Source organism: Engystomops pustulosus, chromosome 9 (assembly GCF_040894005.1).
Source record: "Engystomops pustulosus chromosome 9, aEngPut4.maternal, whole genome shotgun sequence".
NCBI lineage: Eukaryota > Metazoa > Chordata > Amphibia > Anura > Leptodactylidae > Engystomops > Engystomops pustulosus.
The window spans coordinates 86531806-86546444 of record NC_092419.1 but is presented as its reverse complement, the minus strand read 5'-3'; the positions used below and the strand labels follow the sequence as shown (position 1 = coordinate 86546444).

General features: G+C 43.8%; 1 protein-coding gene across 3 annotated transcripts; it reads left to right on the top strand.

The window, feature by feature from the left end:
- Positions 1-4218: 4218 nt before the first annotated feature.
- On the top strand, positions 4219-11044 carry LOC140076687 (uncharacterized). 3 transcript variants are annotated; one of them, XM_072123332.1, is made up of 11 exons: positions 4219-4296; positions 5352-5447; positions 5580-5681; positions 5824-5901; positions 7053-7148; positions 7297-7398; positions 9446-9538; positions 9795-9875; positions 10009-10207; positions 10538-10598; positions 10809-11044. In XM_072123332.1, the coding sequence occupies exons 1-9, from the start codon at positions 4279-4281 to the stop codon at positions 10204-10206; spliced, it is 864 nt and encodes a 287-aa protein (XP_071979433.1). In that variant the 5' UTR covers positions 4219-4278; the 3' UTR covers position 10207; positions 10538-10598; positions 10809-11044. The 3 variants fall into 3 exon arrangements, with proteins under 3 accessions (XP_071979433.1, XP_071979434.1, XP_071979435.1); XM_072123333.1 differs by lacking the exon at positions 9446-9538; XM_072123334.1 differs by lacking the exon at positions 5352-5447 and having other exon boundaries at positions 4228-4296.
- The last annotated feature ends 3595 nt before the right edge of the window (positions 11045-14639 follow it).

Below are 14639 nucleotides of genomic sequence, written 5' to 3'. Positions count from 1 at the left end.
CCTATGACAGTGTATGGAGCCATTGTAATGGTCCCGGCCTATGACATTGTATGGAGCCATTGCTATGGCCTAGCCTATCACTGAGTATGGAGCCATTGTTATGGTCTCGGCCTATGACTGTATATGGAGCCATTGTTATGGTCTTGGCCTATGACGGTTTATGAAGCCATTAGTTTTGGTCTCAGCCTATGACAATGTATGGAGTAATTGTTATGGTCCCGGCCTATGAAGGTGTATAGAGCCATTGTTTTGGTCTCGGCCTATGACAATGTATAGAGCAATGTATAGGTCTCGGCCTATTACAGTGTATGGAGTCATTGTTACGATCTTGACCTACAACGGAGTATGGAGCCATTGTTATGGTCTTTGCCTATGACATTGTATAGAGCCATTGTTATGGTCTATGATGCCATTGTTATGGTCTCAGCCTTTGACAGTTTATGGAGCTATTTTTATGGTCCTGGCCTATGATGGTGTATGGAGTCATGTGTCTATTACACTTGGATATCTAGCTGATACATCAGGGTCAAGGCTTAGGAGGCGACAAAATGTCACTTGTCACCAGCTTATGTCTAGGATGGATTTTACTCCTGGAAAATGGGTTTGGTCAGGAATTTTTATTGACGGACTATTTTCAGTAGTTGATTGTTGGAGCAATGACACACAACACACATATGATCAACTGTTTGATGCCCCATATACATAAAGTCTAGGAGCTGGAAGCAGCTGGCAAGGAGTCAACTGCTTCTAGCTCTATGTCCTTGTGGTTGTCCAGATGACCACAGATGTCTAGTTCCAACTCTTCAACTATTGATGGTCGATCCTTGGGAGCCCCTTTGTACCAATCTCTTTGTAAAAGACTGAAGGCACAGTATATGGTAGTGTCACGTTGTGGATGTATTCTTACATTTCCAGGAGGAATGAGTCTTCCTAATACATTGGGACACAACACAATGGGGCAGATTTACTTACCCGGTCCATTCGCGATCCAGCGGCGCGTTCTCTGCGGTGGATTCGGGTCCGGCCGGATTCATTAAGGCAGTTCCTCCGACGTCCACCAGGTGGCGCTGCTGCGCTGAAGAGCATCGGAACGCGCTAAAGTTCACCAGCCTATTCCTAGTGAAGTAAGTGCAAGCTCCGCGACACTTTTTTTGTTTTAAATGCAGCGTTTTTTCCGAATCCGTCGGGTTTTTCGTTCGGCCACGCCCCCCGATTTCCGTCGCGTGCATGCCAGCGCCGATGCGCCACAATCCGATCGCATGCGCCAAAATCCCGGGGCAATTCAGGGGAAATCGGAAATATTCGGGTAACACGTCGGGAAAACGCGAATTGGGCCCTTAGTAAATGACCCCCAATATGATATTTAAGGCATGTTCATGTTTATGATAAAAAATATCCTTTTTTCTTTAGGGAAGCGTTTAAGGGGTTTTCCCATCTGGGCACTTACATTTATTTTAATTCATTTTCCATATGGAAACATTTCTGTTAACATTCTGATTGGATGTTATTAAAAAAAATGTTCCTGTGTGAAGATAATTTCTCATAAATGTTGCCATGTTGTCCCTTAGAAACGAGATAGCTTCCTTGGATACGACCACCTCACATTTTGGCAGCGGTGGCCAGACATGCGCTTCTGAGCCCTGCCTAACCACCTGGATTCAGTGATCATTACCACAGGATGGCTGGGGGACATGCAGTAACTCCCGGACATTTCATATACAAAAACTATAAGGCAGAGGTGGCCTTATCCAAGGACACAGACTTCTTTCTAAGGGACCATATGGCAACATTTATGAGAAATCATCTTCACACAGTTTTTTTTTAATAAGATCTAATTGAAGAAATATATATAGATGGCAGATTAATAAAATTAAATGTAAATGAAAAGACGAGAATACCCCTTTAAGTTTGTGGCAGATCTGTCTGAGAGCTGACATCATGGATCTATATTTGGAGACTTCAGAGGTGTAGGTTGGCCCTTCCATGGCAATATTTATAGATGGGCCTTAAGCTTCACTGCCAATGACTCCTTGTCTAATGATGATGGTAAGTAGAATCTACAGCTTGATCCATCCAAGGCTACATACATGTAATGGGCTGCACACCAGGGGATGTTTTGGGTTGGTTGGAGATGGGAGGGGTGAGTCCTCCATAGAGAGGAGGCTACCCAGCTCAGTCACAGTGCTGTGAGAGATGATATACTCAACACACCGTGACCTGGAGTAATAGACCTCAATGGTGGGCGATATCTGGCCCCAAAATGGGCATCCAGATCATGACCACTGCACGTGTGCATTAGGCCTAATAGGACCTCTGGGACCCTCTAAGAGCAATTACGGGGGTAGCTTTAATAATTCTTGAATAAAATATTAGCCCAAAATTGCTGCTCTGCTGATCACCTGATTGGGTATGGCTGATCACTGGAGGTTTATATGTAAGTGTATAGGAATGATGACGTCTCCTCTTCTCCCCCCTCCCTCTCATTACGGTATTATATCTATTATAGATCTGATGGATATTTTGGCCATTAGTCACAGAGATGTCAGGACGTCACAGGTGTGAGGAGGACATGACAGGTCTGTATGGGAAATCCTAAAACCATAATCCAGTGACCGTGGCCTGGTGATAATATGGATCTTACACATGATGTAATATAGATGGAGGTTTCACAATCTTTTGTTCAACCAAGAAAGATTCTCTATTAGTCATTTAGATGCCGACATTTAGGATCACTATAAGGATTACATCTGAGCTTGTGACTTCTCCTATAGTGGAAAACCTAAATACCATAGGTGACCGCAGAGAAGGAACTTAAAGCTGTCAGGTGCCAGTAAGAAATCTATAATGTACAGGTCTTCATAAGGGAAAGAAACTGTATATAAACCCCCTAAGGCTCATTGGCCTTAAAGGAAATCTACCATCGCAATCAAGCATGATCAGGGGCTCTTATTCTTAGATCCAGGCACCGTGACTGTGGTAATCTTCTTATATTTGTTATCTATGACCTCCTTCCTTCTAAATTCAACCTTTACAATTATGCTAATGAGCCTATAGGACTCCTGGGGTGGTTACCAGAGACTCTCTGTGCTGCAGCTTCACAGACTATTACACTGTCTTCCCCACCTCCTTCTCCCCCAGCAATTCCCTCCTGGGGAGGAGACTGGGTAACGGTCTGTGAAGTTACAGCACAGATGGACACTGGTAATACCCCCCCAGATCGCTTCTGGCTCATCAGCAGAATTATAAAGGTTGATTTTAGAAGGAAGGAGGCCATGGATAACACATATGTGTATGAGTAATTGATCCTGGTTAATCAGGATGGAATTTGATGGCAGATTTAATATTAGGATCTCACTAATTAATTCAGTTTTCTATGAATTGAACCGAAAAGTCCTAAAATCTCTTGTGTCACAAATTAGCATCAAAAACTGCAACTCCTCTCATCACATGTCAAATCTGAACAGCAACACCCTGGACAGGGTCTTAAAAAAAAAAGATCAGTAGAAATTATTTTATAGTAAAATGGCGCCAATTTTTTTGTAACAAATCAAAAATTCAGTTATCAAAATTTAACACATTTTTTTACTTCATTTTTTCCCATGTTCGTGGCTGTCTCTCCTTGTCAGAGCTGGTGAATGGGAAGCTGAGATCTTACTATACATAGAGTCTCCCGGTGATATCTATCTATATAGCCATGTAATATAACTGTAGCAGCCAATCACAGCTCAGCTTTCATTCATACAGAGCAGCTAATAAAATGAAAGCAGCGCTGTGATTGGTTAATATGGGTAACACTAATTTATTACTAACATCTCATGTATAACTCCCTTATGTATAACAATGGGACATAGTTTTGGCATATGTTGGGCTAATTTGGACCTATGGATGTATATGGCAGGTATGAGGTCACCACCTGGACACTATTATACAAATGTCTTTGGGTTTAGGCAGAAATATTTTTGTCTGTCCTATTAGAAGTTGATATACTGATATATGAGTAACTCCCGGAATAGAAGAGAGTCAAAAGGGTTAAATTTGCCATATTTAATATACATTTATCATGTCTCCATCATTTAATATACAAGATGGCCGCTCCCTGTACTGGGTTGCCATGGAATCAGAATCCTCCCCATTCAACTGAGTTCTAAACATGATGTCATACCCGCTGTGATGTCATCACTGCTATATAACTCCCACTCTGTACCTATAATTCTCTGAGGGTTGTATAGTAGAGGAGTGAAGAGTGAAGAGGAGATTTTGTTGCTGTGTTACTGACGAATGATGGAAAGATTTTTTGTAAGTAGACTTTATTTGCTGACGGATATCAGGATTATTGTTAGTGGTGAAATTTAGACATCAGGAAATAGACAGTCGGATTGTAATGTAGATAAGGGGAATCCTGGGGGGTGTCGTACTGGGGCTACTTAGGTCCACCAGATAACATTATTCTGGAGGATCCTCTTCACATTCAACTCAAAAAAAGACCCTTCCAGCTTCCAAATTTAGTTATCTTCTGCTGTATCTTTGTAATCCAGTATAAGGTTGGAGCCTGGGCCCACCAGAGGATCCTCCGATCCTCTGGTGGGACAGTCCGACACGGATCCTGAGGAATATCTGCTCTCATTTTTTGGTTTCTGTTCTACATTTGGGGCATTATTGATAGCGCTGTGTGTCCAGAGGAGCAGGAAGAAGATTTACCCCCCTGACCCCTGTCCTTAAAGGACATATTATAAAACATGGTGACATCATATCCAGATCCTGATGTCCCCTCCACCCATTCCTGGTTATACTGAGGTCCTAGATCTGTCATTAGGGTGACATTGAGGTGTCTGGGAGGGTGAGGGGAAGATCTAAACCCTGTATCTACTGTGCACTAGTTATAATATGTCACCCCCAGACTCATTCTTACACTCCTCTTGCTGATAACAGTTTAAAATTATAAACTTTATGTGAAGAAATTGCAAAAATTGTATAATTTACTCTAAAAAAGATGGCGGATGTGTGTACTGGTTACCATAGCAATAGAATCTTTCTCCATTTACCCAGGTTCTAGCGTGATGTCATCACTATCACTGCTGTATACGGCCTGGTATTACCCATAATGCTCTGAGAGATAGACTATGTGATATTGAAGATGTTCTAGAGCCGTCTACTACATCTTTACTCATTTCTGGTTATATCAATGTCTCTTTCCACCAATGTCCTCCTATACTCCACTAGTGGTCTCCACCATCTCCGCTCCTGAAGGTCTATGGTTACTTTGCATGATTCCTTCTAGAGACGTCTCCATCATGTGGAACCACAAATAATTTCACTGAACCCGAAATTCTGTTCTTCTCTCTCCCCTATAGGATAAACTTACTGGGCGCACCCGTGTCCAAGTTCTGTCCCGCAGGGCACTGGAGCCGGAGGCTAAGCGCACTTGGATTAAATCATACAACGATGGGGTAAATAATTCTAGAGACGCCATCAGCCATCACCACATTATACATAACGTGATATTGGGGTTATCTGGGGTTCACCTCCTCAATAAGATGTCATTGATCTGAAAGTAATGTTTCTATTTTTATGTCCCACAGCTAGGTCCTTCTCCAGCCTTCTATAATCTGGCTGCTGCTGCACAGGATGGACCAGGAGACCTGATGCCGGAGTCACCTGAGCCCTGCTGGATTGTTAGATCGGTAAGGAGGCCATTACTATATAGTCATGGACTCACCATGTCCCATAACTGCTGCTGATGTTATTGATGATGATGATGGAGGTCATGATGATGATGAATTGAGGGAAAATTATTCGAATTTGACAATTAATATGTATTGACAGGAGAATTTCCTTCCACTGGATCCGGCTCCTGAGTATAGTACAGGAAAAACGCCGCTAGACTTGGACTGCATCATCACGGTAATGTCTCTTCTCCTCTATGATCCACACACGACTTATAGACAATGGGGCAGATTTACTAATATTCTCTAAAAGAAAGTGCAAGATAAACTAGAGCCTGTGACTGTGGCAATCTTCTTATATTTTGTTATCCATGGTCTCCTTCCTTCTAAATTCAACTTTTAAAATTAGACCAATGAGCCTATAGAACTCTTAGGGTTCTTACCAGAGACTCTCTGTGCTGCAGCCTCACAGACTATTACACTGTCTTCCCCAGCACTTCCCTCCTGGGGAGGAGACTGGGTAACGGTCTGTGAAGTTACAGCACAGAGGGACACTGGTAATACCCCCCCAGATCGCTTCTGGCTCATCAGCAGAATTATAAAGGTTGATTTTAGAAGGAAGGAGGCCATGGATAACACATATGTGTATGAGTAATTGATCCTGATTTATCAGGATGGAATTTGATGGCAGATTTAATATTAGGATCTCACTAATTAATTCAGTTTTTCTATGAATTGAACCAAAAAGTCCTAAAATCTCATGTGTCACAAATTAGCATCAAAAACTGCAACTCCTCTCATCACATGTCAAATCTGAACAGCAACTAGACAAGTGGACGGGTCTTAAAAAAAAAAAGGATCAGAAGAATTTATTTTATAGTAAAATTGGGCCAATTTTTGTAACAAATCAAAAATTCAGTTATCAAAATTTAGCACATTTTTTTACTTCATTTTTTTCCCATGTTCGTGGCTGTCTCTCCTTGTCAGAGCTGGTGAATGTGAAGCTGAGATCTTACTATACATAGAGTCTCTTGGTGATATCTATCTATATAGCCATGTAATATAACTGTAGCAGCCAATCACAGCTCAGCTTTCATTCATATCAAGCAGCTAATAAAATGAAAGCAGCGCTGTGATTGGTTAATATGGGTTACACTACTTGACTACAAACAGCTTATGTATAACTGCCTTATGTTTAACAATGGGACATAGTTTGGCATATGTCAGACTAACTTGGACCTATGGATGTATATGGCAGGTATAAGGTCACCACCTGGACACTATTATGCAAATGTCTTTACTATAGGCCGAAATATTTTTGGCTATCAGAAGTTGATATACTGATATATGAGTTACTCCCGGAATTCTGTTCTTCTCTCTCCCCTATAGGATAATCTTACTGGACGCACCCATGTCCAAGTTCTGTCCCGCAGGGCACTGGAACCGGATGCTAAACGCACTTGGATTGAATCATACAAGGACGGGGTAAATAATTCTAGAGACGTCATCAGCCATCACCACATTATACATAACATGTGATATTGGGGTTATCTGGGGTTCACCTTCTCCATAACATCTTATCAATAAGATGTCATTGATCTGAAAGTAATGTTTCTATTTTTATGTCCCACAGCCAGGTCCTTCTCCTGCCTCCTATAATTTGGCTGCTGCTACAGATGATGGACCAGGAGACCTGATGCCGGAGTCACCTGAGCCCTGCTGGATTGTTAGATCGGTAAGGAGGCCATTACTATATAGCAGTGGTGGCGAACCTATGGCACGCGTGCCAGAGAGGGCACGCCGAGCCCTCTCTGTGGACACGCAGACCATCTCCCCTGCTGTCTATATATAAATCATTAGAACTCCCGGCAGGCAGGAAAAGCTGACAATCACCGAGAGCTCCAGTGATCTCTTTCACTGAAGGCTGCGTCTGACCTGCTCTGTGCTCATTAGTGCTGCCTAGAGACACAGCAGCAGGTCAGTTCCCACCCCTCCACTCCCTCCCCCTTCAGCCCGGGAACAGGAGGAGAGTGAGAGATAACTGCCAGAGCTTACAGCATCAGCGCACAGTGAGTACAGAGGAGGGCAGCAGGAGGGCAGGAGCTGCTCTGTGTGTATTACACAGGCAGCAGTCAGGCAGCTATGGGACACTGAACAACTATAGGTGCTTATTGTTTAGTGTCCCAAACTGCCCTGTATGACCAGATGTGGCCACATATATACTGCCCTTGGCTCAGATCTCCTGTCACTGTGCCATGCTGCCAGTGACCCCGGGGTGCACTACACTGCCCTCACTGACAGCATGGCACAGGTGCCCAGAGCTCCAGACCAAGGACAGTATATATATGTATATATGTATGTGTGTGGCCACAGACATGTGTCATGTGGTGATGTGATGGTAAATTCACCTGCCTGATTGCATGTAGATTTGATGTTCAGTGCTCCCACCCTCCACCCTACAACATACACTTTACCCTACACACCCCTTCCCGAATTCAAAAATCCTTCATATTGCCACTGGATGGGGGTAGTGATCCTCAGTGGATGGGGGTAGTGATCCTCAGTGGATGGGGGTAGTGATCCTCAGTGGATGGGGGTAGTGATCCTCAGTTGATGGGGATAGTGATCCTCAGTTGATGGGGGTAGTGATCCTCAGTGGATGGGGGTAGTGATCCTCACTGGATGGGGGTAGTGTTCCTCAGTGGATGGGGGTAGTGTTCCTCACTGGATGGGGGTAGTGTTCCTCAGTGGATGGGGGTAGTGTTCCTCAGTGGATGGGGGTAGTGTTCCTCACTGGGTGGGGGTAGTGTTCCTCACTGGATGGGGGTAGTGATCCTCACTGGATGGGGGTAGTGTTACTCACTGGATGGGGTAGTGTTCCTCACTGGATGGGGGTAGTGTTCCTCAGTGGATGGGGGTAGTGTTCCTCACTGGGTGGGGGTAGTGTTCCTCACTGGGTGGGGGTAGTGTTCCTCACTGGGTGGGGGTAGTGATCCTCACTGGGTGGGGGTAGTGATCCTCACTGGGTGGGGGTAGTGATCCTCACTGGGTGGGGGTAGTGATCCTCACTGGAGGGGGGTAGTGATCCTCACTGGGTGGGGGTAGTGTCCCTCACTGGGTGGGGGTAGTGTCCCTCACTGGGTGGGGGTAGTGACCCTCACTGGGTGGGGGTAGTGACCCTCACTGGGTGGGGGTAGTGTCCCTCACTGGGTGGGGGTAGTGTTCCTCACTGGGTGGGGGTAGTGTTCCTCACTGGATGGGGGTAGTGTTCCTCACTGGATGGGGGTAGTGTTCCTCACTGGATGGGGGTAGTGTTCCTCACTGGATGGGGGTAGTGTTCCTCACTGGGTGGGGGTAGTGTTCCTCACTGGATGGGGGTAGTGCTCCTCACTGGATGGGGGTAGTGATCCCCGCTGTATTTTCTCCTGCTTTGTGATATAATTGGTGATGTTGGTCTTTCTTTAGTGGTCTGGTTATTATCAGTATGGTGGTATTTATCTTGTTGTACTGGTAATGGTCATCATGTAGCAGTATTATATGTCCCTTATAGAGTGGTATGGTGTGATTTTAGGCTAAATAGACGTGTTGGCACTTTGCGATGATTACATGGACTTTGGTTTGGAGTTTGGGCACTCGGTCTCTAAAAGGTTCGCCATCACTGCTATATAGTCATGGACTCACCATGTCCCATAACTGCTGCTGATGCTATTGATGATGATGATGGAGGTGATGATGAATTGAGGGAAAATGATTCGAATTTGACAATTAATATGTATTGACAGGAGAGTTTCCTACCACTGGATCAGCCTCCTGAGAGTAGTACAGGAAAAACGCCGCTAGACTGGGACAAGATTAGCGATCACTGCATCATCACGGTAATGTCTCTTCTCCTCTATGATCCACACACGACTTATAGACAATGGGGCAGATTTACTAATATTCTCTAATAGACGCAAGATAAACTAGAGCTTGTTATCAAGTACATGATTTACAAATTTAGTGTGTGGTGTCCGCTGTGTGTACAATTTTTGGTGCTTTTCCATAGTAAATCTGGAGCCATGTTTCTAGTTGAATGGAGGATTCATTTGCTTTCTATCACTCTAAATTTCTGCGCATCCAAATTCTCAACAGGATGAACCAGAAACCTCTGGTGAGAAAAGAAGAGCATGTGGATCAAGATGGCGACAAAGACTGAGGAGCCTCTTCTGCATGGTGAGGAGATCTCAGTCTAGGACATGTATCTCAGCCTGGTGATACATGTCGTGTATCTCAGGATCTCATTCACAAGTGACTGGACTCGTGATACACACATCATCATCAGCTTTCTCTTATGTTTCCTCTGTAGAGCCGGGAATCAGTGAATGTGACTCCTTTCACGCCAGCTCTCAGCAGACCCAGCACAAAGGACTTTGGGTGCCAAGTCACAGAGGAAGAGCTCAGCCTAATGTCACATGGGCCGAAAGTCACCTTGATCCATGTGAAACCCGTGGACCATTCCTTTATGGTTGACGCTTCCACCCAGGTCGATAAGGATGAGTTCTGAGGTAGGTGGAACGCACATCAGTACATTGTGACAAGGACAACATCAAGGAGATCTGAGATTCTGCAGATCGGAGTCTTCAGAACTTGTCCACTGACTTTGCAAATTATTTAATTTACTTTTCTTGTCCCGATATCACACACTATTTTACTATTACATGTCTAGAGCTAAGTTGATGCTACTGCTGTTTTCCTCTTAGTTTGGAAAAGTGCATTATGGGAGCTCAAAAAATATATTTACAACATACACTGACTGATTTTTGGCTTTTGCGTTGGATTATATGACCTAATGTGAGACTTTACAATGAAGATAATCCAGAGATTTTTTTTTGCAGCTTTCATTCACGAAGGTTCTTCTTGAATTTAAACCAAGACGACCTGTAACCTACCGAACCTGTAAGTCCTGACTATACTCTGCCACATAGATGTATCACATCTCTACCAGTGAACAATGTCCATAAGATATTACAATCTAGGCCGATGTGGTATCATCACTGCTACGGACATTTAGATATGGATCATTCCAGGATGGGTCCAGTCTTGTAGACATGTAGCAGCCACTTGATGAGGAATGTATGTAGTGATATATCTTTGTTCTTTCATTAGGCCAATAGACGTGTCCTCCGCCCCTGGTGTCAGAGATGGACGTCTATGACAATGGAGATCATGAACGATGTTCTGAAGATATGACAGACTTGAACATCTATCTACACAAACCTTTGTACTCTAGGGTGACACCATGATACCAGCTATGGGCATCACTTGCCATTTCCTGATCTCCAGATGTTGGCACAAAGAGTCCTTAGATTTATATGTCACTGCCAATAAATGTGCAGATTATATGAAGTGTTTTTGTGTTTTTACTTTCTAATTTGTAAAAATAGACCTGAAAGGGCTTGTTCCACCACATACCCCATCCATATTCCACCGCTTAGTGGATACATATAAGTTGGTGGGCCACCCCTGGGGTGTTATTTACTTCAATGGGGCTGCCAGGGCCACAATCTTTGGCAGCTCTATAGAAGTGATGGGACGGCAGTCATAAATACTGGCCTGAAGGGGTATAGACAGGGGATTGGTATCAGTAGTGGGAGTGAAATATCCTAAACAAAGGTCACAATATACAATATCAAGGCCTGATGGACACAAACACACAACTGTGATTCACTCACCGCCCCGTAGCCTTCCATTGTGCACATTCACGGTGCGGTCAGTCATTTCCTATTGACCCGTCGTGTGTGAGGGTGATCATGGTCATGTGCATGAGGCCTTAATTTACAGCATCTCTTAGATTTATCTGGGACTATGAAGAAGAATTTCAGTTCTGTTATTGTGGTCTCTCTCCATCTTTATCCATAACCGTAGATGTAGAGGTGTTGGGCCATGGGTTCTGGAACTATAGTGTGAAAACTCACAACCACCTTACATATAAATCTATAATATCGTACAAGACTTTTTGGACAGACATGGACCTTCTCCTCTAGACTTGGATTTTGGGACAAGTACATTATGGAGATATATTCCGGAGCTCTTTGTATTACACGTATCATGGAAGTCAGAACCAGTCTTTCCGGCTGTAGACCCGTCACACATTCATCACGGTATCTGCTCCTTATCCTCAGCCCCAGGCCAGACTGGAGAAGTAAATTACCGAGACTTCATAGAGACATGTCAGGAGAGCGCGGAGTATACAGATTTATAGTATGTTGTGATATCAGGTTTTATATCTCATTACATGAGAGTAATTTGCTGTGTGTGTAGATTACTTATAGGACATGAGGGATTACATGGAGTAATAAAGATGGTGCCCTAACAAAGGAAAAGTTACTAAACTAAGATCCTCTCACCAGTCTATCACTCACTGATGTCCATAGCGCCTGCTACAGGGATTTGTCTTTTACTACTATTATTTTATGAGAAGAACATTATAGGCACATGGAGGGCATTAGAGGATCATCATAGTATGTGGGCAATAGTGGAGTAACAAGACCTCAGTGAACCCCAATGTGAACTTTGGATCGAGCCCCCCCATATAGCGAAACTCGCTCTGTCACCCCCGTCTTGCACATCACACTTGATACTACACATTAGCTACACAGACATATGCACATAATGCCATACTCATATATCATATATACTACCAGGAGCAACCTCCCCTCATGTGTTGCACAACAGTTCCCAAAAAGTAGAATAAATACCTTTAAGCTATTCCCTACACCTGCCAAGAGCAGGTATGGATTAGTGACTTTTTTGTACTTAAATAATAATTCTTTATTTATATACTGCACACAGATTATGAGGCGCTGGAGTGTGCCTGGAGTGTGGGAGGAAACCGGAGAACCTGGAGGAAACCCACACAAACATGGAGAGAACATACAAACTCTTTGCAGATGTTGACCTGGGTGGGACTTGCATCAATGATCCCAGCACTGCAAGGCAGAAGTGCTTACCACTGAGCCACTGCACTGCCCAGTTGCAAATTCGGCATCTGTATAAGAGCTATAACTCAGGGAACACTACTCTCTAATAATCTACAATACTACTATCTAATACAAAACTACTACTCACTATTCTACTACAACACTGCTATTCATTAATATACAACTACTACAATACTACTAGTCACTCATCTACTACACCAATACTACTCACTAACCTACTACAATACCTTACATTCGTTGTAGAGCTCTACCTTTCCAGTTCAGCTCCTGCTGACTCCTCTTCTAAAGTATCATCACTCACCAGTCTTCAACGCCACTACTACTCACTGATGTACCACACCACTACTACTCCCTAATCTAATACAAAACTACAACTCACTTCAGTTCACTTGTCCATGACCAGATCACTACTCACTATTCACTAATCTACTACAATACTACTCACTATTCACTAATCTACTACAATACTACTCACAAATAAACAGCAACATCTACTTGTCTAGCACCACTTACTACACAGCTACTTTACTATACAGGCGGTCCCCTACTTAAGGACACCCAACTTACAGATGACTCATAGTTACAGACGGACCCCTCTGCCCACTGTGACCTCTGGTGATGCTCTCTGGAGGCTTTACTATAGTCCCAGACTGCAATGTCCAGCTGTAAGGTATCTGTAATGAAGCTTTATTGATAATCCTTGGTCCAATTACATCAAAAATTTTTTAACTCCAATAGTCACTTGGGCAAAAAAAAAAAAATTTGTCTGGAGCTACAATGATAAAATATAAAATTCCGACTTACATACAAATTCAACTTAAGAACAAACCTACAGAACCTATCTTGTACGTAACCCGGGGACTGCCTGTACTCATACTCAAAGCAGGATCATCATTGTCGCTATTGGAGCACTAGCGTCGGGCCCCCGGATCCGGATTTATTGGTTGGGGGCCCCCGGCCTGGCGCTCCAATAGCGTGTTCATGCTCCTGCTGGGGCCCCGGCGGGCCCCGACACTTGCCTCGGTAGACGGGCAGGGGCCTCCGTCCATCCAGACCGGAGGCTCCTGCCCGTCACTGTATAGTGCTCGATGCGGCCGTTTCTGGCCGCTCGAGCACTATTACTGGAGCAATGTGGCCAGAAGACAACCCCGTCGCACATCGCTGCAGGAACTAGGCAAGAAGGAACTTGTCGCGGGGGGGCAGAATATTAAATAGTTAATTATGGGGGACAGCATACTAAATAGTTAATTATGGGGGTCAGCATAATAAATAGTTAATTGTGGGGGGCAGCATATTAAATAGTTAATTGTGGGGGGCAGCATATTAGTTAATTGTGGGGGTCAGCATATTAAATAGTTAATGGTGGGGGCAGAATATTAAATAATTAATTATGGGGGACAGCTTATTAAATAGTTACTTGTGGGGGGCAGCATATTAAATAGTTAATGGTGGGGGCAGCATATTAAATAGTTAATTATGGGGGACAGCATATTAAATAGTTAATGGTGGGGGCAGCATATTAAATAGTTAATTATGGGGGACAGCATATTAAATAGTTAATTGTGGGGGGGCAGAATATTAAATAGTTAATTATGGGGACAGCATACTAAATAGTTAATTAAGGGGGTCAGCATAATAAATAGTTAATTGTGGGGGGCAGCATATTAAATAGTTAATTGTGGGGGTCAGCATAGTTAATGGTGGGGGCAGCATATTAAATAGTTAATTATGGGGGACAGCATATTAAATAGTTAATTGTGAGGGGCAGCATATTAAATAGTTAATTGTGGGGGGGGGGGCAGAAAAGCTCTGAGGCTTACATGTACGGAGCAGAGGTGCGGGGCCTGTATGAAGAAGGCTCACAAGTTGAGTCCTCTTAATACACAGGTGGGGTTTGCTGCATATTGCAGCAAACGCCCACCACTGATACCCGCGATTTGTGCTAGCGCCGACCGCGGGTATTAACCCTTCTGATGCTGCCGCCAACATTTAAAGG